The 26628-nt window shown below is 37.1% G+C and overlaps 1 protein-coding gene and 1 long non-coding RNA gene across 2 annotated transcripts; one reads left to right on the forward strand and one right to left on the reverse strand.

Annotated features, from left to right (window-relative positions):
• Positions 1–4951: 4951 nt before the first annotated feature.
• LOC311281598 lies at positions 4952–9560 on the forward strand. Its single transcript, XR_014625827.1, has 3 exons — positions 4952–5062; positions 7104–8506; positions 8733–9560. It is a non-coding gene; the product is annotated as an uncharacterized lncRNA (long non-coding RNA).
• Positions 9561–14881: 5321 nt separating this feature from the next.
• On the reverse strand, positions 14882–26130 carry bmp7a (bone morphogenetic protein 7a). The gene is made up of 7 exons (XM_084395809.1): positions 25549–26130; positions 20681–20873; positions 17945–18087; positions 16955–17170; positions 16713–16789; positions 16525–16635; positions 14882–15408 (listed from the first exon to the last, which is right to left on the reverse strand). Exons 1-7 carry the CDS (start codon positions 25943–25945, stop codon positions 15259–15261), a joined length of 1287 nt encoding a protein of 428 aa, XP_084251935.1. The 5' UTR covers positions 25946–26130; the 3' UTR covers positions 14882–15258.
• Positions 26131–26628: the final 498 nt, after the last annotated feature.

Below are 26628 nucleotides of genomic sequence, written 5' to 3' on the forward strand. Positions count from 1 at the left end.
TTTCAAGTGCAAACAGAATAAAGCAATAGTGCAAATGGGTTACCCTGATATTATTGACACATCTGACTGATGTTTGGGTTCAGTTTTGGTGAAGGAAAAAGTAACCCCATTGGAAAAACATGAAATTGGAGTTTCCCATCACTTAAGAGAATTTCATTTCAAGAGATCTGCTGTGCACAAACTACAATCATATTTTAATGTAGAAAAAGGTTAAATGTGTAGTTTCTGCACCACTAGCAGATCCATTTGGTGGACACTTACTCAAATTATTTATAGTGCATTCAATGTATACATTTTTAGAAGAAGGGTACAACACGGCTAAAGGCACACCTTAAGAAAAAAATAGCTTTTCATTATTCCCATAGTGTATGATTGCAGAAACAAATATATATGTTTGAACATTTATGGAGCAACAGATTTTGTTTGAAAGTAAATCATAAAAGTGGTTTATTTTGTTTAAAAATCTTATAAATGTATGAGGTGGGAAGGTGGGCCTTTTACCCCACACACAGGGCAAAAGGCTCACCAGCATGGGGGCAAAAGGCAAACAGTAAAACAGTACTTATACAAATACTGTAGTTAAAATATTATATATTTTTTAATGATGTCTAAGCTCAAACCTGTGCAAAACAATCACTTTAACAAAGTTTGTACTATTTTCTGTTTGTTTTGATAAATAAAACAATTCATTTTTGTTCAATAATTATACTGTAATTAAAATGTTAAAATATATTCAATAATTTTAGCGATTCTCATTTGCTACTTAAATCTACAACATAACATAACATAAAAAAAAAAAAAAACATTAGATCAAATTAGCACAAAATCAATTTTGTGCTGCTGCCCGTCGATCGCGTCAAGGATCAGCCAAAAATCCACGTGCATCTTGAAAAGCGGATGTTTTGGAAAGTGCTGCTGCAAGTTTTTGTGCCATCTAGTGGTTTAGAGGAAAACAAAATCAAAGGAGCCTTTTACCCCTGTGGAACCTTTAGCCCCGTTGTACCCTACATGTGTTTCCTGGGCTTTAAACCTTGACTGGGCAAGTAAGCAACTACCCAGCGAACACCCTAACAACCACATGATTACCCCAAATCAACACAACTTGGCAACCACCAAGAACTTCCTGGCAATCACATTAGCAATTGCTCAAAACACCTGTCTAACCATATAGCAACATGCTAACAACTGCTGAGAACACCCTTACAATCACACAGCAACATCCAGGAAACCACCCAGAAACAGCATATCCACATAATAAACAAGCATTCACAACACCTTATCAAGTGCATAGCAACACCCTTGCACTGACACACAAAACCCTAGAAACCACATAGCAAAGTGCTGACAATGATTCAAAACACCTTAGTGACTGTATAACAACAGGCTGGTTTCTGCCCTAGCAACTGCATTGCAATGTGTTAAAAACCAGTCACCTTATCAACTGCATATAAACATACTAACAAGCAGACACAATATCGTATCAGTTGCATAGCAACACCATTGAACTGAAAGACAAACCCCAGCAACCACATACCACTAAAGGTGATGATACACAGGGCAACTTTTTGAGCAATGTTGCCATCAACGGGCAACCAGATGAGACACAGGGCCCACGACCAATCTGAATTATCCAGATAGAAATGTATTGCTCATTTTCAATGGGAAAGTGCCCAAGCAACATTGCTCAAAAAGTTGCCCTGTGTATCATCACCTTAACAACAACTCAGAACACCTTAGAACCCATTTAACAACATTCGGACATCTGCCTTCATATTCACACTTTAGTAACCACATAATAATATCCTTTCAACAGGCCAGAATACCAACTGTAAACAAATTCAAAATGCCTTAGCAGCCATTTAACAACACCCTGGCATCTACCCTAGAAAATGCATTGCAACGTGCTAAAAAACAGTCAGAACACTTTATCTAATGCATAGCAACAACCCAGAACACCAAGCTCTCAAAAAACCTTATCAAATGGCACAAAAACCCTAGCAACTGCATAGCCCTTAATGTCCACTGTGGTCTCAAAAGTCTGGCCAGTTGAAAATGCTCAAAATAACTTCTTGTGCAGTAGATCATTTTCCTAGTTAGCACCCAAACTCTGGAACAGTCTTCCTAGAGTTGTTCGGGAGGCAGTAGTTCTCATCACTAAATTCTACTTTTGCCCCCTTTCATCTAGACACCCCTTCTACCCCCTGGCTATCATTCTAAACTGAGATGAAGTGGCACAAATCGAAAGATCCCACTTAGCTTAGTTTGGCTCAGATTTAAGCAGGTTCAGATGCAGGCCCATTGCTTCTGAAACCACTCCAATCCAGCACTTTTAGAAAACTACAGACCGATATCCCTTTCCAATTCATTGCCAAGCGCGTCGTGTTAAATCAAGTCTTTACCTTTCTACACAGAACCTCCTGCTCAACAACCAGCCACTCAACTGAGACTCCCTCTCTCTCAGTTATTGAAGCTCTGAGAGTGGCAAGAGCAGCTTCCAAATCTTGCTGGATCTGTCTGCTGCTTTTGACATGGTTAACCAACAGGTCTTCCTGTCAACCCTCATAACAATGGGCATCTCAGAAATCAGACTTCAGTGCTTTAACTCCTTGTCCAAGCTCTTGTTCAATCAAGACTGGACTATTATTATGCTCTCTTGGCAGGCCTTCCACCATGTACTCTCAAACCTCTACAACAGATCTAGAATGCAGCAGCGAGAGTGGTCTTCAACAAGCCAAAGGGAGCACACGTCACAACTCTCCTTATCAGTTTGCATTGGTTGCCAATAGCCGCTGGCATCAAATTCAAGGCACTGCCTACAGAACGACCACTGGCTCAGCTCCCCCATGAATAAACTCACTACTCACCACTCACTACAGATTTATGTGCCCTCCAGAAGCTTGTATTCTGCAAGCGAATGGCTCCTTGTGGTGCCATCCCAAAGAGGCAAAAAATCACTTTCACTGACCTTCACATGGACTGTTGCTGGTGGAATGACCTGCCTAACCTAACCCGAGCAGCTTTAGCCACTTTCAAGAAACGGATAAAGACTCATATTTTTCGTCAACACTTGACATGTTAATATTACCACTTACTATTCTATTATATGTCTGTTCTATAAAAAATAAACACTTTGTGTACTGTGCTAGACAAACAACTGGGACTTGTCACAGCACGTGCATAATGTTGCACTATTGTTGATTTGATTGCTTCTACTGTTCTCCTCATTTTTAAGTCACTTTGGATAAAAGCGTCTACTAAATGATTAAATGTCAAATGTAAATGTTAAAGTATTGTTTGGCTGCATAAATTAGGTCAACTGGGAACACTTCCCATAAGATCCGATGTACTTGTTACATCGTAAGAGGAATTACATCTATGCTATTATTAGTCTGTTTGTCTCATTCTTAACCTAAGGTTACCGTAGTCAGCCAGATCTGCTCTGTATCCAGACCAAATGGTAGACCTGCACCTAGAGACAACCAAAACGCCCTGGATGTCATTGGAGACCACAACAACTAGACAAGCCCTAGAGACCGGCCCCTTGTGAAGGCCTCGTTGACAAGAGGTTGACTAGATTATAAACAATTTATAATGCTGTATAACAATGCTATATAAGCAGAGGTGATTTGACTCGGCTTGACTTGACATAGCAAAGCTCTTACAACCATTCAAAATTCAGAACTTAGCAACTGCATAGAAATGCCCCAGCAACTGCCATCAACCCAGATACCACCCAGAAATCCTATGGCAACTGTAGAAATGTATTAACATTACCTTAGAACAGGGGTTTTCACACTGTAGGTTGCGACCCATTTGTGGGTTGCAGAGTGGGAAGAGGGCAGCTACATTTTAGTTTCATGAATGACACACACACACACAAAAAAGTTGCATGATGTACAAACATTAAATAGAAATCGCTATATTGCTTAGTCAATGCGATTTTTTCGAATCGCAAACTGGCTACGATTTAATTAGATACAGTAAATATGTCAGCATTGTGTTTTATGAAGCGCGCGTCTGCGACTTGTGATAACAATTTTCGGCGGCACGGTTCATTAAGTGGTTCGGTGCGCATCATTAACGAGAAGAAACTCGTTTACTCCAACCACTACCCTGCATTCTGCATGAGATTGCATTACACCAGAGAATTCAAATGTCACGAAAGGCTGATTCAGGTCTGGGCTACGTTTCCCAAAAGGATCGTGAGTTGATCGTAGAGGCCATTGGTGGATATATGTTCTACGATCTACTAACAATGCTTTTGGGGAATGCATTCATCTCTGTTGTCTGTTCAACTCAGCGATGTTGTCTTTCAGAGATATGGTCGTCGTAAGAGTGCGTTGTTTGCATTCCCTCACGTGCATTTGGCCACCAACTAACATTTATGTTAAAAGTAGGCCTATTTCACATTTATACACACACGGGTATGAAAGCATTTCTTCGCTGAACAACGCGATGAGTTTAACAACACTCGCATAAATATTAATAGCTATTTAAATTTTACAGATCTGGTCCTAATATGAAATGAAATTTTTTTTTTTTTTTTTTTTTTTTTTTTTTTTTATTCTGATTTGTTGTCATATCAAACTTTTGGTTAATATTAAGCTTACAGCTTTTTTTCCATTTCTTTAAATTTGTTCTGCCATGTCTGTGTAAATCAGTTGAGGCAGCCGATTAAAACTAGGCATATTCAGTATTCTTCACATTATTTCAACAGCCATTAGGCTGCTATCTTAATCGTTATCAAAATTTTTGATAATGTACCATAAGTTTGTATATTGCAATTAAACCTGTTTGTCATTCATACTATGACAAGGAAAAAAACTGCTCTAAAGAGAACTAATGCCTCCCACCCCACATGCATGCCACATTTGAGAGAGAGAGAGAGAGAGAGAGAGAGCAAGCTTCAGCGTCAGACAGAGTTAAGAGGAGAGTGGGAGAGACTGAGAGAGAGTAGGAGGAATGAAAATAAGAGTTTATATGCAAGTCAGCATCACAACTGGATGCACAGCATTTCATCAGCACAGGCCCTTATGTTACGTAAAGCAAGGGGTGTCTAGAGGTAAGATAAATCTTTAATAATGTGTTTTGGTTGCAGTAGTACTTCTTTTATATTTGAGAAATCATTTTATACAGTCAGAAATTAGCACTGTAAAATGTTGTTTCGTAAACGTTAATTTTTATTTGCTGTAATGTGAATATATTTAAGCACAAGTTGTTGTTTTAAAACTATTTTAAAAATAGTTCAATTTAGTGGTTTCATTTCATTTTTATTTCATTTCATAACGCTTTCGTAAGTCAGCCTACATTATTTAATTTGCATGTAATGCACAGTTGCATTTTTAGCTTTAGAGGGAAGTATGATATTACCAGAGCCAGAACCTCCTCTTTAACAATATGCAAGGTATATTGTGGTTATGTGCTGTCCTTGCTATGTAGATGGAACACTTTAAAAAAAAAAAAAAAAAACTCGAATTTCTTTTTGAAGTCAGCATAGAATAGATAAATCATGCTCTGGATAAATTGCAGAACTGATAAGGATTATTTTAGATCATTCAGTGGTTTATGCAATTCTGATTATTTTTTAGCACTAATTCCATGATAAATATTCACTTTTGCATGTAAAAATCAGCTGTTAGCTGTACCGTAATGAGCAATTCTTGTATTTGCATATCCCTCATTCAAATAAGCCCTTTGGTGCTGATGTTTTGTACAGTATTGCCTGAGAGGGTGTTATTGAAAAATGGTCTCTTTATGTTCTAAAGTATACGTATAGATTGAGGGCTATAAATATTGAATGGCAGTATTAGGTCATTTCATTTGAATAAAGAGCTGGGGGATTTGAATAGGTAAATACCTCTTTCAGCAGGTCCATCAGGTGATAATATGTGATAAGTATGTCTTTCTGACAGCGTGGGAATTGAAAACGTTCATAAGTTCAACATTTTGGGTTCAAAATCAAAGGAAAAGGACAGATTGTATCCCATTCAGAAATTAGATCAAACTAATGTTTAGTTGTTCTTGATTCATTTCATTCCAAAACAGTATGTGTTTTTAAACCTTTCCTACTTGTCTGTTATTTCACGTTTAACCCTTGTAGCAGTCAAACATGCACTGTTATTATGGACAATTTGTAGCCATAGAAAAGCCCTGACGGGGGCAGACTGAAGTTTGTAGACTAAAAGATGGTGTGAGGCAGATTGTCTGGTGCTGAATGCTGTTATTAGTGTACCATTAAGTTTTCAAATTGTTAGTGAAGAGGCACTTGTAAAGTATAGAGCACTGTTTCCACAGCGTTACACTTGGACAAAAAAAGAAATGATCTTGGCAGTTAAAGGAGATATATGGAAACATTAAGACAGAGCCATGCAATAAAGCCGTTTTTTTTTTTTTTTTTTTTAATCAAAACAACACTACCTTACCATGAAGGTAGTTCTGAGTTAAACAGGATATTCAGTGATAGAAAATGTAAGACAATGTTCTGAATTGACTAGATCATGAAAAATAGTTGGAATCTGGTATTTGGAGGGAGGGATTACAAAATAAACTGTGGTTCCTCAATCTTTTTTCAGAGGAAGACCTAGTTATTACATTTTAATAAAAGTTAAGAAAAGTTTTACAAGTCGTTTGTTAATTGGAAATAACATGGTCTGATGAATAATGAGAGTAAATAGGGTCATATTTGATTTTATGTTGAATTTAAAGTCATTTTTGTTTGTTTTTTCATTTGCTGATATAACAGTGGTCTTAGACTTTATACTGACACATACTGGCGTGAATGCGGCATTACACAAAAGCTAAAATTGCCATTGTCATTGCTATTGTAGAAAATGTGCTAATTGTATGCACAATTGTCATCCAATATTTATTTATTTACTGCACGAATAAAGTGTCTATTTAGTAAACGTGTGGTGCCCAGTTGGTCATTTTAATGTTAAATGTAAAATTCGAAAAGAATGTGCCTCCTAAAAGTATAAAATAGTAAACTTCACAATATACTGCATATTTAAGTTTAAAAATGTTCTTTACAGAGGTTTTTTAAGACTTAATATTGTATCTGTTGCCTAAAGGTTTTTGTTTTTTGTTTTTTTTTGTTTTTTCAGAAATTCTTAGCACTGGAAACCACCCAACAGTTCTCCAGTTAGTGTGATGCCATAAGTCTCCTTTGATACCTAAATCAATTTACCCATCACAACAACTCAAAGAACTATCAAAGCCTTGAATGCTAAGAGTTGATGCCCTAAGATTCTGAAAGCATCTTAAATGATCTTCCCCATAAGAAAATTTACACCATAAACAATTCATAAACTAAGTTATTGACATATCTCCAAAACCACTAAGCAAGACGTTTAAAGAGAGAAAGAGGAGGACAACAGATAATTAATGTCAAATGTGATACTGTGCAATCTTTGTTGTGCTCATGGCAAGAAATACAAGTTCCTCCTCAGAATTAAAAAAATGGAATTCTTTACCAAATTCCAACGAACAGTCATCTGAACACATTTTTAAAACCCCCTCACCCTTTTGGAATCAGGAATTACTATTCAGAAGACCTAGACATGTACGGGAATCCACACCTGACATTGTCACAGATGCATTTAACTTGTATAATTACAGGTGTGATTTAGGCTCTGTGGCTCCTGACCTCTCTTGTGTTATTGGAGCGAATCAGATCCACTCTTCACTGAGTCAGAACTCTACTAACAGTAGATATCTGCCACCTTCATCAAAATTACTTGTGACTGACCCAAATACGCTGCATAGTATTGGAAGGGATACTTCATACTGGAGTTATTTAACTCCAGGAGTAGGACATGGACTTGTCCAAGGTTTCAGAAAGCTGCCTAATCCACAAGTCGACCCGTTGTCAGCTTCATATTTCTATACAGGGGTTGTTAGCGACGTTCTAAGAAGAGATGTTCCAAATGAGGAAGTCAAAATGTGCATGCAAAATGAGAGATCGAAGTATTCACATTGGTACCACGAACCACAAAGTCAAAGAATCTGCTCCAAAAGAGACAGTGAGAGACATTATGTGAAAAACAACCCACTTCTAGGCTCTCTACTTTATACAGATTCTAATAAAAAACATTTGAAACACAACACAAAGTACAACCATCATCAGCCGCTTGATTTGAACTGTTCTACTCATGCAGTGCCTGAAGGATCAAAGTGGCAAGGTGAAAATCAAACAAGAGAGGAGCTCCCCCTACTGGTCTGGAGAGGAGATGCAGAAAAACACAACCACCTATCGAACACCATCACACACTCTACATCCTCCTCTTCTGCCCTATGCATTCTCCGTCGCTTTATAGAAGGCTCTTTGGTGGAGCTTGAGGGTGGTCGACTGAAGCGGGTGGAGGATTTAAGGACAGAAGATTTGGAGCAGTGTGCTCAATCAAATCCTGGGCTGATGCTGAAACGTTTCACTGTGTTAAAGATTACGCCTTCACACACACCTGCGCTGTCTTGTTTGCACGTGGAGATTGAGCATGACCACTCGCAGGTAAGCACACACATAGACAGAAAAGATTCCTGATATGCTGCATATTGAGGAATAATTAAGTCTTACTATTCCAACCATCTTCTCTGAAACACAAAATATGTGTTCTGCCAAGGATCTCTTTTTTTTAGAACAATAAATGAAGGGACATAAGGAGTAAAAATTATATTAAATTATAATGTCATTTTCAGGTGAACTATTCTTTAAAATATTTTAAAAATTTCTGCAGTTGTCTCTGGAAGTGAGTGAAGGGCTGCCTTTCTTCGTGTGTGGGCATGGCTGGTCCTCCTGTAACCCTCAACACACAAGTCAATCCTGCAGACTACAATGCCGCCAACTAAGGGTGGGTGACGTGTGCTTGGCACTGACGCATGTGCCCGCTTCTTCATCACAACCTACCAATCAGGACGTAACTGAAGTGGCTGGACATCATTTGGTCCCGAAGCCCACACCACAGATAAAAGATAAATCAAGAAAGAGACACTTCACAGCTCCTGAGTTCAGGGAAATTTCAAAAATCAAAGATTGAGCAACTAAAGGCTGAATTATATATTGTTGAATTATAACAAAAAGTTGATTTTCTTTAAAAAAAATCTGAATTACAGTCAAATATTACACATATACATAAGTAGGCCTATGTGTACATTGTAACTGCCATCTTTTGCAAATATGTGTATGTATAGTAACTATATTGTTACCAAATCAAGTACACTACCATTCAAAAGTTTGGCGTCAGTGAGATTTATGGTCACAATTTATATGAGGTTTACTATGTACTCACAAAAAAAAAAAAAAAGGTACAATGTACTTATTGAGTTTATGCTGTATAGCAAAACGCTTTTATTGCGTAGGATACAGGTAAGGTTAGGGACAAGTTTGGTGGTTTAAGAGTGGGGTGAGGGAAGGGTCAACAGTGTAATTATAGCAAGGCCGTAACCATGTCTTAAATTTTTTTGCATTAAAATAGTAAAACATTTCTTGTCTCGTCACACTCAGTTAGGAATTATATGAATCGCATAAATTTTCCATTCAAAACAGCCATATTTGTGAAAAAAGTCAGGTAGTTTGCACTGGATGTTACTGTCAGTCGTTTAACATTTCAATCGTAAACCAGTAGTCATGTATTAAAGGGATACTCCACTTTTTTCGGAAATAAGCTCATTTTACAACTCCCCCAGAGTTAAACAGATGAGTTTTACCGTTTTAGAATCCATTCAGCCGAAAAACAACGGCTGTAAACATTACAGCAGGCGTAATGATATGACGCAGCGCCTGAAAATAGTCCCCAGCTCGGTAACTTCTTCCAACGTGACCGGGACTAAGTTTGTCTAACCTATTAGACCTATTTTCAGGCGCTGCGTCATATCATTACGCCTGCTGCACTCATGGTACAGCAGCACAGTTCCTTGATTATTACGCCGGAATGAGAGTATAGTTCCTAGTCATATAGGCTTAGAAAATCGCAACTTTTCATTTTCCGTCGATCTTAGTACACGGTTTAACTACAGAAGAGTCAAGTTTTAAATAGGAAAAATATTGAAACTCTTTGGTCATTTTGAAAGAAATGCTACTGGACTCATCAGAATCAATGATCTGTGCTAAGCTATGCTAAAAGTGGTACCGTCAGACCCGGAGTTCGGCTGAATGGATTCTAAAACGGTAAAACTCATCTGTTTAACTCTGGGGGAGTTGTAAAATGAGCATATTTCCGAAAAAAGTGGAGTATCCCTTTAAATAATTGTATATTTACATCTTTTATTTACTCTCTTTTGAACTGAGGCTTCTTGCTGCAAACTCCGCCTACTTTGATTTGATTGGCCATTTCAATCATTTTGACATTGATGAACGCTGAGGCAGACCAAAGTATAAATGTAACTTTTATACCTTTGTCATCCTAACAACATACAGAGTGCTGCGCAATGGAGTGCAAGAATTTCAAATATTGGATAATAGCAAAAAGAAACGTTTTCTTGAGCCAAATCAGCATATTAGTATAATAAGAGTTATGGCTGCTGAAAATTCATCACAGGAATGAATTACAATTTAAAATATATTATAGAACATCATTAAATGTAAAAATATTTCACAATATTTTGTGAGCATAGATACTTCTTTCAATAAAGATTTTAAAAAAGAAAATCTTATCAACCCAAAAAGTTGTTTATTCAGTTAGGCTGCAAAACGCATAAAACTACACAGTTTTACACAGTACAACAACAAAGTAGGGTATTACAATAGTTTTTTTTAGAATAGAATAGAATAGAATAGAATAGAATAGAATAGAATAGAATAGAATAGAATAGAATAGGGCATTTATATAGCGCTTTCATATGTACTACTGTACACCCAAAGCGCTTTACAATCATGTCAGGGAATCTCTCCTCAACCACCACCATTTTATGTTTTGCAGTGTATAATTTTTTGTAAGCTCACACATTGGTATAAAGGCCATCTTAAAAAACCTTTGCGATATCTGATATTGGAGTCTTTGTTTTTTCTACATTGGACTGTTTGGTAGCTTGGTGGTAATATGCTGGTAAACCCCTAAAAGCCGACCAAATAAACAGCATATTTAGGCCTATGCAATAATCATTTCCTTCTCAACAGTGTATACATTGTTTTGTTTTATAGCATGTATACATATGCAACCCACAGATGTTTATAATACCTGGGGAAAAATATCTGTTATCATTTCCATTCAGACACACACAACTTCATGAGATAACTGGATGCCACTAGCTGAATTTAACATGCAAAATAATGAGGGCATGTAACAATAATGTAGCATACTGCTGTTTGAAAGATTTGCATAATGTGTTCTGTTTTACACACTATTTGTAAAAAGATATTGTAGGTAGTAAATAGGTGTATGGAATATACTTGTGTTCTTTTCTGAACAAGGGAGTCTATGTAATTCCTAATGCCGAGTTAATCATTAACATTCTCGTGTCCATCCCATAAGCAGAAGCCCTCCGATAAAACAACACAAAACATCTCATTTCATAGAATATTTACATTTACATTGTTTGATTAATGTGAAGTGGTTACTTTGTGATTTTTTTTTGTATTGCAATTTTCATGATAAAACATATTTCCTGGACAACATTAAAAATATATATATATATGGCATATAAAATGTTTTTCAGTTCTCCAAACATCTGGTTTCGAAAATCATCTTTTCCATCACTGGAGCCTCTCTTTAACGAACCGCTACAATGTTGTATTGTATCGACGTTATTAAGAACAGCTGCACGGGTCACATTTTCATCTGCCAAAATCTATCACCTCCTCTTTAGACAGTTTTATTCATTTCATTTTATCATTTGATTTATTCCGAATGTTCAGATCATAACCAAATGCTCTCCCCTGATACCGCCCACCTGCTGGCTTGGCCACTCTTCACAGGAGAGGACGAGCTAAGTGATGACTCGGATACTGCAGGTGCACACATCCTGCAATACTGACACATGAGTCACATGAATTACCAGACACACACACACACACACACACACTATCTTTAGTGGGACTCTCCATTGACATAATGGTTTTTATACTGCAAACTGTATATTCTGTCCCCTTACACTAACCCTAACCCCTAAACCTACCCATCGAACCAAACTTTCTGCATTTTTTACATTTTCAAAAAAACTCATTCTGATTTATAAGCATGTTTGAGACAAACACGAGTCTGTGTGGACTTACCATTTGCATAATGATTCTTTCTATTATTAATCATTAGGTTGTCATAAGGTAAATATTGTGGTTTAACATGTCCCCTTATTTAGAATGATTTGATGTTGTGCAAGATCTTATCAGAAATCTGTCCCCAATGAACCCAAATCCAACTTTTTATGTGTACTCTATTTAGTGTCTGGTAGAAATGACATTTATCTTTTTATTCTTAATTAAGATATTTATGTTAATTAATGTGTTTAAAATTACATTACAGTTACTATAATAATTACAGTAATGAAACATTTCGGTAACACTTTCTATGAAGCCCATGCTTATAATGAATTATAGCCCCATTTATACTTATTTAGAAGTATTACTATTCTATAAATACATTTATAAAGACTCATTAAGACCTATACTGCATTATAAGGACAGTTATAGTTACATTCATATTATTTTTATAATTATATGTCATGCATTTGCTTTTTTAATCCATTATTATACACTAATTTATAAATGATAGAATAAAAAAAAGTTCCAGGGACACTTGTTTGCTGTACCAATTAGTTATCAATTATGTCTTTAATGGCTAATGTTTGCATTAGAGGTCATGAATGGTAATTCTGATTTGTTCAAATCTATATCTCCTCAGCCATATGCATGGTATTGCTTATAGCAGTTTGGAATTACACTGTAAAGAAATATATTGTTGCAGTGTTTTGCTATTATGTAACATAAAAAGAAAGATACTTGTTTTCAACTGTTTGTATTAATGATTTCTGCGTTGTTGTTTTTTCTCCATTATTTTATTGCAGGAATTATTGTTCATTAATTACATTTACAAGTAAGCAACTTAAAAATGTATAATGAGCACATCTTCATAATTTCTTAACATTTGCTTTGGGAAAATTGCAGCCTATGTTTTCATTTTACTTAAAGCCATCAATTATGCATTTATAAACTCACAACAAGTATTTATAAGAACACAATATCTTCACTCACACTTGTTCTCCCTAGAACTCGCACTGCTTCTATGGGGTCCCGAGCTTTTGGTCATGCAGCTCCTTATTTATGGGACCTGCTGCCACAGGATGTGCGAAACAGTGGAAGTCTTCATGTTTTTAAATCGCGCCTTAAGACCAGCAGGCTTTTATGTGATTATTTTTATATTTTAATACTGGTATCCATGGTTTTAATAATGAGTATTTGATTATTGCTGATTGTTTTATTGTGTTTGCAAGGTGTCCTTGAGTGTCATGTAAGGCGCCTATAAATAAAATGTATTATTATTATTATTATTATTATTATATATTCACTTGACAGAAATAAAGCTGAATTACTAAAAAGTCAATGTAACCATATACGACTGACTAATTAATACTTACAAATCAGTGTATAATGGATTATGAGCATGAGCATTGAAAAAGCAAATGCATGACTTATAAGTAATTATAAAAAATTATATAAATGTAACTATAACTGGTCTTATAATGCATAGGTCTTAATGAGTCTTTATACATATATTTATAAAATAGTAATACTTATAAATAAGTATAAATACAGTAGAGCTATAATTCATTATAAGCATAATTCATATAAAGTGTTACCAACATTTCCTTTTCTTTATGTTTTCAGTTAGCCTTTGTTTAGCAAGATACCCGCTTAGCCTAATGGCCTACTAACTTAGCAAAGAGCACTAACTGGTTAAGAAAAGCCCTTTTGTTTAGCCAATAGAAGAGATTGTGATAATGTGCTATTGTTTTTATTCAGGTATATTGAGAGGATCTTGATTGACACTCTTGTTTGACACTGGATTCATCAACAACAGAATGGGGGTCAGAACAAAACAAATACACACATATTGAGACAGAAATTTAGCATGAGAACCTATTCTATGCTCGACATAAGTATGTACAATTATTAATGAATGAGATCCAAAGTAATTTAAATATATTCACTCGAAATCAACTGCCAGTGGAGCTGTAAACACGAAACTATGAGCTTGACTGAAGCCCCTAAAAGGCCAAATCCAGATTTTTTTTTTTTTATGACTGAGGAACTGATAACTGCTGAGAGAAAACATGTGTTCTTTCATGTATGCGATGAAACCAAAGTGACTCCAAGGCAAAATTGAATTTCATATTTTCTGCAGTCCTGTTTAAACGAATGCTGAACATATGTGAAAGGGTTTGTTGAGTGTCCTGAAATAGTGCAATTATGTGAAGAGTAAAAATATTGCTTTGACTCATTGTAACAGACACCCAGAACTTATATTTCTAACTCACATCTTGTGCTGAAATACAGTGGGGTCTAAAAGACTGCGACCACAAGGAATTTCTGTGATTTAAACCTGCAAATAACCGAATTTTGATGTAGAATTAAAAATAAATATTTAAGATTATAAATTCTCCCACCGAAGCACACATTTTTAAATCATGCTGAAAGAGGGACATACCAGGTACTAAAACATTCTCAAATTCATTCAACTTTTTACTCACATTGTTATGCTTATAATATAATTCTTAAAGGAAAGGAAATATAAAAAAAATAAAATCATTTTCATTTCACCAAAACACAAGCATTTTCACTAGTGGTCTCAGATCTTTTGATAAGGTTAGTCATGGCAGGATTTTTCCAGAAATTACTTAAGTGAATTATATACAGAAAACATGCCATAGTGTGTACAAGTGTTTTTTTTTTTTTGTAATTACAACTCTATAGAGCAATGTGCTTAAATCAATTGCATCTTCCCTGATCAGTCTGGTTAAATCTGTGAGGCTCTCTGTATCTGCTCATGTCTTCTTTGATACTCCAAACTTGGCTTTCTATACCGAAATGAAAGCCAGAAGGCCCCACACTTGACTCAGCTTTGGTCAACCTCAAACAATTCCAGGAGTTTTGAGTCTTACATGAAAATGAATGCTTTGAGGGTATTTTCTTCTAACAGAAAAGTCCCGTTTTGATCCAGTAATGAGTCTCTTTCCTCACTGGGCACCTGATAGTCACTAAAAAAATAAGTATTTGCATCCCGTATTTTTTCCATACTTTATGAATCCCTCCGGCAAGGGCAGAAGTAGTGATTAGTGGCATCCACAGGCTCTGACGACCATGTTGCGGTACTTTTTCAATATTACATTGGAACTGTCATCGAAGTACAAAACAGAAATTCCGTGCAGCTGAGTTGGAGCGCAGCAGGGCTTTGGGACTGTTTCTGGGTTTATGAAATGGACCTAGAAAGACCAGAGAAATAAATTATTTTAAGTGAAAAATTATGATTATAACAGCTGCAGAGCATAAGTAGCCTATATAAATGTTTAAAACTTGAATACATTTTTTATTAATAATGTCCATCTCCTGTACAGAACTCCAAAGAGGGCTCTGCAAATTTAAGGGTTTAATTAAGGTCACTGCTCTTAACCTCAGGTTATTGTTGTTCTAAACCCCACTTTTAACCTCAGGTAAAGGAATGTTTCACACTTGTAATTAAGAAGTAGGGTTAACACCAAATGAAACACTGCTCCGGAGCAGGGTTAGCACCGCTTTTACAGTCTTGAGCCCAAACGTGCACAGTGTGAAACAATGCTGTGTTAAAATGTTATGGCTAGATGCTTCACAACAGACAACCAGTCAAGTACCTCATATTATTGTGTTTTGAACAGTCCCAGAAACACTGCATGTTGTATAAAACATTTTATAGAAAAATGTCAAAAGGTGATGGAAAATGTGTCCGCTGGTGTGACAAAGAGACTTTAATTTTTACATTTATAGTTTGAAAGCTTCCTTTGAAAGGAAAAACTTGATAGTACAGTCAGAAATATATTATATGAGGAGGCACAATGCTAGAGCCTTTATGTAAACAGGTTGTGTGCTGTGTTCATCCAATCAATGACACTGACACATCAAATATGCAAATTGGAATGTTCACCCAAGGTTTAGGATTTTACAGTGTGAAATGCCATTAAATGAATATCCAGGATTAATTATTAACCCTGGGTAAATTATGAGCAGTGTGGAACGTGAAGCAAGATAACCCAGGATTCCGTTTAACTGGGGTTTAGAATGGCCAGGGTTAACTATTTCAAGTGTGAAAAGCCCTTTAGAATACCTTGGCTCACAAATCTTCTACCAGTGAGGTTTGATGTTTTAGTTGAGCTTTATGTACTTGAGTTGATCAATAATTTGACCCTATTGATTTTCATTGTATGGACAAAAACAGCCGAAACATTCGAAAATCATCATGTAAGAAAGACAATTATATGAGACTGAAATGACATGTTGATCAGTAAATGATGACAAAATGTTTGGGTTAACCATTCATTTAACGTAAAAATGATTGTGGGACTTACCAGTGTCTGTACAATAGCATGGTTTGTGGCATTCATATAAGAGTTCAAAGGAAACACACATTCTCCTTCACAGTAGTACGCAGCATAACCCTCTGGAGCAATGATCCAGTCCTGGAAATGCGAGAAAGTTTACATGAGATAAAGGCATACAATAAAAGAGCAGTCTGAAACACTTAGCTCATCAGTACCTGCCATCCCAGATCTCTGAAGCTCACATAGAGTTCATGCTTCTTGCAGCCTTGTTTGGGATCTACGCTGGCACCGTCTGCAGGGAACAGGAGGAAGGATAATTAAATGTAGCACATTTGTATATTAATAAACTGTATATTTATTAGGGTTAGGTAGTATGATGGTATATACTGTATGTCGGATGGTAAAAAAATAATAAAAAAAATGCATAAGGCTGAAAACTACAACAATGAAGTGTCACCTGTGGCCTCAGCTGTCTTTAAAGCCACCTGGCTGGGTGCAACACCAGGTTTGGGGGTTTTAGAACGGTGGTTACCCCTCTGTTTGTTTCCTGATGCTGAACGTACACTACGGAGGTGGATTCCTGATGCTTTCAAAAACGCCACCATAAATGGCTGCTTATTCTGAGGTCCACTGCTGCCCACCAGACCTGCTCTCCTTGGGTTCATTCTCTCACCTACAGAGGGCGACATGAGTTGCATGATGACTTTCTGCTTATGAGTTCTCATGTTACAAAATTTTGTTTTTGTTGTTCAGAACAACACTGGAGCCCCCTGATGTTTTGAGACTTTTTTTTATTTTTATATATATCTTCTTTTGTCTTTCACAGGTGAAAGAAATGCGTACAGGTTTGGTTTGACGTGATGGTGAATAAATGATGACAGAATTTACATTTTTGCCTGAACTATCCAAAAATGAAAATCCTATCATTAATTATTCACTCTCAAGTCATTCCAAACCTGTAACACCTTCGTTCATCTTCGGAACACAAATGAGAAGCTTTCTGTCTCTCCATTTTCGACAGCTTATGCAACTAACACTTTCAAGCCCCAGAAAGGTAGTAAAGACATTGGAGATTTAGACAAGAAATTGGAGATTAATATTATGTAAATAAAGTGGTAAATTGTGTTTTATTGTGCAAACAATGCACTCATGGAGTCAAGTGGATTCCTTTTTTTTATGCCTTTACTACCTTTTCTGGGGCTTGAAAGTGGTATTTGCGTAGGCTGTCAATGGAGGGACAGAAAGCTCTCAGATTTCATTACAAAGATCTTCATGTGTGTTCCGAAGATGAGCGAAAGTCTTACGGGTTTAAAACGACATGAGGGTGAGTAATTAATGACACAATTTTCAATTTTGATCAACCATCCCTTTAAGTACCATTCTGCCATATGGTAGGATGGTAGTTTGGCAGGTTATGTTATAAAGATATCTTGATATTTGAAGTTACCATATGCGGTTTCCAGAGAAAGCTGCAGTCCCAAGTTCTGACCAGGTTTTATGACCCAGTGGTTACTGGTGACCGTGAGGTCAAATACCAGCCATCCTTCTTCTGCCGCCCATACGACTCGCGAGTCCAGCAGGTACAGCTCCCTAAGCAGGGTAAAAAGAGGTCATATATGGGTCAATAGCTCTATACTACGATCGAAAAAAAAAAAGCGTAAATGATGACTGAAACAATAAAAAACACATGTTGCTATGAAGGTCCTAGAATGTTCTGGGCTTACTGGTCCAAGTCTTCAAGGCCCAGCACATGACATACAGAGGGGGAAAAAACAAGATATTGTGGCTTTGAAGTAAGAATTTGTTTCCTTGTTTTAGGTAAATTGTGGCTTCTAATTTGAGGCCACAATATTTTTTTTTTGTCATGCGATGGGGGCTGTACAAGTCGTAGTAACCCACCCCCAAATTTTTATGACATTCTAGTCCCGAGATATGGCTTGAATCGGGCCCCTCGTTTGATTGTCTGCCAGGTGAAAATTAAAAGTCAGATTGTTTAGTAGTAGTAGTAAAGTAGCACACCAATTCTCAACAAATCACATGAGTTTAAGGGAATCATTTATGATGCATTAAGTGTGAGGAACAAGATACATGCTGAACTTTAATGTTTATGGGTGAGTTTGTTGAAATAACTAACTCATATTAAGACCAAGCACCACTAACTACAGAAATAGAATGATTAGACCTTCTAATTTATGTAGTGGATTAAAATTGTCTATATATTTATAGTAAAGGTGGAGTTACATTAGCGAAATTTCACAGGCAAAATAGGTCCATTCATTGTCTATTGTAAATAGTGCACCCTGCTGAAAAATATAGCATAAACCCGGCATAAATTCCATGTTGGTAGCCATAGCTGGTCCACAGGTACTACTGCTTCCTCTGCTGTTGACCAGCAAACCAGCATCCCATGCAGGTCCTAGCATGCAAAACATACCTGGTGACCAGAAATGCTGGATTTTTCAGTGAGGTAGAAATGTATGAAGCATAACTCACACATAGGTAACTTTCAAACCAAGCAGCTTCCTGGTCAACACAGAGCGAATCTGCGAGACCATAAAACTGTTACGAAATCTGCCAGACAATGGTAAATGTGGCCACACCTTAAATATCTCAATGAGACTGTAAAGCATACATTTAGACTGTAAATGTAAAGCATAATTCATAATGTAGTCGAATAGGAGCATCATTAGCATTAACATCATGATTCCTTCATGAGGTTTTCTTTGCAGACAAGGAATGAGAAACTAAAATGTCATCTCATGCCAGAACTTGTTATCCTTCTCAAATAAAGATAACACAAAATAAGCTCTATTCCATGAGATAAGAACTTGAGGTCTGGCTCATATGACCCATAAAATCAAAAACAACTGACGCTGCACAGGCAACAACATGTTTCCAAGACAGCTCAAAGTTCTCTCTTATTAAATGTGGCGTTACTTAAAAGTCATCAGATTGTCCTCTGGTGATGAAAACAGGGGGCTTCTGGATGGTTCTCCTGAACAATGACTTGACTTACAGGTAGGATTTCAGACCTTGAGGGCATCAGGAGACTAGGTGTCTAGTCGCCTTGCTGTCTGTGCGCATCAACGGGGCGAACCGTCTCTGCATGACAATGGGAGAGGTGCAGGAAGGATGATTCACAATGGGTGGTCTTCACAGGGAATGTGTGCATCGGGGGTGGATAATGCTTTAGTGTGCATGTAATTTAGGACAAGCAATGGAGAACTTAAGAGAGAGAGTCTGTCTGAGCATGTCTCACCTGGAGGACTTCTTCAGGTTTGTTACTTTATGGACACAATCAGAACTTTCCAAAGTGGTGTGATCAAGGATGAGGGAATGAAGGGGAAATCATTTTGAGGAATGGGGTGTTTCTCCAGATGTCTGGGGCGAAGAACTTCCCTTCCACTGAGGACTTTGCATCTCAATAATTGACAGTAATAGCTTTGTAATGGCGGCGGCCCTCACTGCTTGTTAGTGGCCACACCGTAAATCAGATAGAGGAATTCTGTGGGAGCCCTGGCACTAGACATGTACCATTGGGCAGACAAATCAGTGTGTGTGTGTGTGTGTGCTTGTGTGTGTGTAGGCCCATTCCTCCCACATTTAGGCTTAAAAAGTGTGAGTGGTGGCATATGTTTCATTTCAGACATTTCACTGTATTTTTTATTATGACTAGAGGCCATAAGACACTGCTCTATTAAAAACCCAACCAACTTGAACATACCATTAGCTTTCACATATCTGAAAAATTATATCCTTTACTCACAGCTGACACAATAAATAACAAAACCATTAAAGGCCCAGGGCAAACAGATGCACATCCAAATTAAAGTCAATGTGAAACACCATGCCCATTTTACTTCCAGTATCTGACATATTTTACAATAGAACAGATTTTCAATGAAAGAACAAGACGTGCTATCATACACTGATAATTGATTGGATCATGAAAGTGAGTGTTACATTCCACAATAGAACAGAAAGTTGGAGGGGAGGAGTTGAGAAGGGATTTGTGAAGTCAGTCGAAAATGAAAGTAGTTTGAAAGAAGTAGCAATTGATTGCATTTTGAAATATCATGCACTGTTGAATCATGCACAATTGAACAAGGAATGTTCTTGGCAATGTCATGGGCTGAATGGCCAAATACAATTATTTTTTCGAATGTATTTTATAATGACATACCTTTTGGGCTGCTGTCGAAGCACCTGGAACACACTGACACGGAATGTCTCATTTTCATAACGCTCGTGCACAAAGTCCTTGTAGATACGGAACTCTGCAGCAGTCAAGGTTTCTCCCGCCGGGATGCGGGAGAGGTCAAAGCGGAACTCTCTACGGTGCTGATGATATAAATGGAGGTCTTCATCTGGGTCCACTTCAGAAAGAGGGAGATGATTGAGTAAATGGAAGTTAATTTGTATGAAATGTAATTTAACTGTCAAGCCATTTCTATTTCTATATATAATTTAGCTGCACATAAACATGCAATAATCTATTATTAATATTAGCTATTTTAAGACAATAATGTGAAAAATAGACACAGTGTGACTGTCCTTATTATGTGGATAGAAATATTATTAAAAAATTACATAACAAAAATCATTATCTAATTGGTTAACTTCTATTTGTCACAGTCCACATTTATTTCTTGTTGAGTGACTCCCCCAATGTAATGTTATTAACTGATATTTTGCATAGAAGTTATCTATGTAAAATGTCCGAATCTGTGCTGAGTTGGTTAAAAACTCAAGACGGGTTGGTCTCAATGCAAACTACAGGCTTTTGTCTCATTCAACTTCACAGTGCCGCTGCCCACTAATGAGTACACACACTCACACCACAGCATAAGTCACCATACCCAGACTTCATTCTGTCAGAAACACAGTCGAGTCACACTGAACGCTTACACTTGATTGCCTCACCCACATCACTGTGTCCAAAAAAGAAATGTTTGCTTCCATAAGCCAGTGATTGATCTGGGCGCTGGGTACCCTGGGGAGAAAAGCTGGGGGAGAAACCACATGCCCTGCACCCACCCACCATAGACTTCAATCACACATATGTGCCAACCACAAGAAAAGCTCTGTTAAGAGCCTGGCCCGGAAACCAACGGTGCCCCACATATACATATACATATACGTAATGGATACACATGCACATTCAGATGGTATATTGGTGGCTCAGATGGAGACTCCTTGGTATGCTAACCTGAGAGACCTGTTAACTGTGGTAAATTAATCTAATTCCGGATAAGGAAGAGGTCTTGTGTAGCATCTGGCTTGTTCCAAATATTCTAGACATGGTTGACCACATCTGGGAAACGGTTGTTCCTATCCTGTTGAAAAGACCACCATATCACCAGCATATGTTGGGTTGTGGATGCTGGGATCAACTAGCTTCACCAAAGATGATTTCTGGTCACCAGTCCAGCATAACCTTCTGAACCATCATGGAAATTCAAACAGTTCCAAGCAAATATTTTCAATGGGGTAGGCCTCATTTCCTCTGTTGTTGGCAATTGGCATCTGAATCTGTTAATCCATACCCATGAACATCTCCATGAGTGCAGAAAAAGAAAAAAAAATATATAAATATGAATGAAGTCTTAGCCGACACAGGCTTGACGCCTGTGTTGTTTCCTCCCGGCCATCCTCAGAATTTCCAGTCTGATGGTGGCATGAGCAGAACATTTCCTGGAGGTATTGTGGTGTTTTTACAATGCTAACCAATCTGTCATCCTTGATTAACACCCCTCCACTTACTCCAAGGTTTTCAAGTGACCTCCTGCAGGTATGCAGGGAATAAGTCATGATAATTCCTCATCTTTTCACGCACATCCTATCTGTGAGTTTGCGAAGCATTTGAGTCTTTCCCTACATCTCACTGTCTTGCGAGAGCACAGTTACTGGTGAAGCACTCTGAGAGGAAGAACTCTGAAGTATGCGCATACTCAAAATAGCGAGTCATTTGTTTGACCGCAATTAAACAGTGGAAAGAAAAAACATGGGTATTTTATGGAGGTAATAATTGCTTGTATAAGGTTTGGTGCATTTATGTGAAATACCATATGATGCAATGATCTGCACTCAGATATGCATGCTGCACCATGTGATGTGTTCTAACACTTAATTCTTGATCTGAGGACAGGAATGAGGGCCAATACACTTGGCAGAACAAACCATTTTAATTGTTATAATCTCTGTTGAGCTAAACCAATTACTCTTGCAGATGCAAGCCTTTTCAGTTGTGGGATATGTGCTATCAATCAGTTAAAGGTTTTAATCAAATTATATACATGACAATCAATCAATCGCATATATCAATATTTGCTTAGAAAAACCCTCAAAAGACGATTCAAAGATAATTAAATTATTGCATAAACTTTACAAATAGTGGCTTTAGAAGTTAACAAGAGAACATTCTATTGTCTCAATGCTAGGCTAAATGCTAAATATCAGACAATGACAAATGTGTTTTCTGAGATGGCTGAAAAACTAATTGGGGGTCTAATCGGCTTTTGATACCAAGGCAAGAAATCTGAGGTAAGATCTGCTTACTTTCTTCAAAATCAGCTTATGAACATAAACAGGTCGATTTGTATGCTGCTTGTTGTACGAGCTTCTACTTTGAGTTTAGAGTTGCAGGGAATTTGGATTAACAATTCACATAAGGGATCACTGTTCATTTTTGTTTGGTTATGATAATCTTGGTTCGACTTTTTATCTTAAATGTAAACTGCTGCAGCCTCATGTTCCATGTCAAACAATTCATTTAATGCCTTTTTGGCTTAAAAAACATGCCAGTCTAAATGTACCAGGCCAAATAAGTGCGAAAGGTCTTGATTTTGATAAGAAAGGTTGGGGAGGATTTTTACATTTTCATGGAGCATCAGTGTCTGTGTCAAACTTCCAAGTGAAACACGTAAACATGGAAAATGGGAGTCATTTTAACCACAAGCTGCTCTATGAGGTCACAGCCAGGTTGCTGGAAAACCACAACCTCTTTGTAAATGAAAACTAGAAAAAGAAAGTTTGGAAAGCAAACTTTGATGTTAGCTTGACAACGCATTCAATTTTACTTGTTTTTTTAACAATTAAACTTGTATTTTATTTTATTTTTATTAGGTCCATTCCAACCAGTTTTAATCTTAGTCTGTCAAAACAGACAAGAAGAATGTCAGAATTATTAACGCATTAATATTTTAGATTGTTGGATTGAAAAAACCTTCAGTTTGAAGGTTATATACACATTGAAGAGAAGTGTGAAGTTTGAAGGTTGTTATATAATCATTGTGTGCTTATACTATTTGGTAGTTTGAAGAGAGATTTCAGGTTTGAAGGGAAGCATGTCTACCTAGGAGGTTGCGGTTACTTGACAAGCTGGATGCTTGGTAGTTGCTAGGGCCTTTAAAATGTGTTTCCTCAGGTGATTTCTAGGTAGTTGCAAAGGTTCTAGCTGATTGCTACATGGTTGCTAAGGAGCTCTGAGTAGTTGCTAGGGTGTTCTGGGTGAGTTCCAGGGTGAAATTATTCTGCCAGTCATCAGAAAGAAAACACCCTGTGCTACACCAGCCCGATCACCCCGTCCAACACTGATTCCAAACACATCATACACCTGCCCACTCATTAAATGTCATTTTGAAATTTTTTGAAATTGAAATTAATTGGATGAAATTCTAACGCATTGGAATACTGTTTCCTTTGTCCAAGGGAAACAAAGACAGGAATTGGGTATAAGAAATGTTCAAGGAAGTCCCTGACCGGATCTTGCCCTTCTGGACTTAATAATACACACTCTGGCAAAGACATTTGCATCGTTAGTTTCAATTCACACAACTGCATTAATGCCCACATCTTGGAATAAAATTAAAGCCCCGCATTTCAAATATTCAGCATCTCTTTCGACCACACACATACACACTTTTCACACAAACTAAGAGGTCTAGTCTTGAAAGCAAGAGTGTTTGGATGATGTATGTGACCCTCCATGTCTACTGCCCTCAGCACTCTCCAAAAAATGCCTCCCTAAATCCTAGTCATGCGAAACAAAGCCCCATTAAACCCCATGTCTCAGAGCTTTGAGAAGATTCTGTGGAAATTGGATATGCGGTTGCTGCCATACATTTAACTGTTGAATAAGTCAATTTATGAAAGTAAAAAATAAATAAAAAAGGTTACTATATGTACTTACTATATTAATAACAGCACATTTTGCAGAATTACAAGTAACTAACCAAACCAAACCCTAACCGTAACTCTATAGTAAGTACAGGTTAATTAATTTTACTCAGTCCCTTTTTTGAGTAAGAACAATGTAAATACCTTAAAATAAAGAGTAACCCAAAAAAATATATCTCTCTGAAATGGAATTATTGCATAACACATTATTTGTATGAAAAATGACAGACAATGTCATTTGCTGAACACATTAAATATTAAGAATATTTAAGATATTTAAGATTTGAGCTAATCACATAGGCTACATAATCTCATTTATATCTAAATATAGTTTAGTATATGAAAATGTAGAATTAATTAAAGTGTTTTTGCAACAAAATAATCCCATAAAATGCTTTTACAAGTTCTACTCTAAAACACTTCAGGTTCAAAGTAAAAGCAAATGGCTTTGGCAGCAAAGGATCATTCTCCAGTTAATACACCTTTTTATGATGTAAATAAACAAGAGCCAAAAATAACTTTTTGTCATCTCCAAAGAGTCATCGTTCTCAAGAACCCAATACAACCAAAATGGGTCTTGATATGAAAAGGGGTTCTTTGCTTGACCTAAAAACCATTACAAAAATAAAAATAGCCTAAATCTAAGAGTAAATTATGGAATCACCAAGAATCAGAATCCTAAGAATCCTAATATCCTCTTTTCTAAACTGATTAAATTACAATATGATAACTGATCTGATATTAAATTTTACTCTTAAATTACAGGATTCGCGTTTTGCTACCAAATTCCTTTAGCAATCCATAGACACTTTTTTTTTTCTTTTTTTTTTATAAATGATGTGTTTTAAAGATGATATATCATAAAATGCTTACCCAGATTGACAAAGCTCATCACCATGTCGGCATCGCTGAGAAAACGACTGTCCTGTTGGGTCATCATCGGGGGTCCCGGGGTCGTGTACGCCGGTTCATAAGAGTACGCAATCCCGCTGCGTCGATCTCCGTCCTCCAGGATGGCGTTGTACAGATCCAGCATGTACATGGGAGCTGCGGTGTGTCTCTCGAGCAGGAGCGGACGGGGCCGGTGCGGCAGCCCGAGGATGGAGAGGATCTCCCGCTGCATCTCTCTGCGCTCCTGGCTCTTCAGCCGCCGCTGGATGAAGCTGGACTGAATGTCATTCTCCAGGGTGAAGTTAGCTTGCATTGCGTCCGCGAGCACACTGCAACCACACGCCACTATCAAAGTTGAGATCAGCTGCACTGGAATCATATTTAATAACTTATCCTTGAAAATAATAATGAAGAATAAGTCCTAGGCTGATTAGATAACTTGAAGTCTTGCTACTTCATTCGATTATATCATGAAGTTGAGTTGATTTTAATCCTGAATGTGTTGAATAATCCAGACCGGAGATAAATCCAGCATGATCTGTAATGTTGCACTGATGGTCTAGTTGCTTCTGATGTGTCTACACGCTTTAAATAGCCCGCTGAAGCTCGTGGGTGGGGCGCGCGCACATGGGCTGTCTTTTAGTAAACAACATCATAAACATAAGCCTACTATACTTTGGTGAAAATAATGTCCTAATTAGTACAGGCACATTTCTATAGCCTATACGTTATTATAATTAGGGATCAGTTTTACTCTTTGGAATAGCTCGATGTAGGCTACAATGCCGGTCCTCCTAAATAAGCAATCAAACAAAAATAAAAGTAAATACAATTAAAATAAATGTTTTTTCAAAGAAAAAGGCTCTGGTCATGTGACTATTTACCCAACCTAAAAAAAAAAAAAATACAGTTTGCTTTTACAACTATAGTTGACAACTCTGTATAAAATATTGGGCTAAGACATTGGGCTGTCTTTTAGTAGGCTAAACAATAGCATTAAAGTGATAGTTCACCCAAAATTCTGTCATCATTTACTCACCTTCAAGTTGTTCTAAACCTGTA

The sequence above is a fragment of the Rutilus rutilus genome (assembly GCF_951802725.1).
Source record: "Rutilus rutilus genome assembly, chromosome: 22".
Classification (NCBI taxonomy): domain Eukaryota; kingdom Metazoa; phylum Chordata; class Actinopteri; order Cypriniformes; family Leuciscidae; genus Rutilus; species Rutilus rutilus.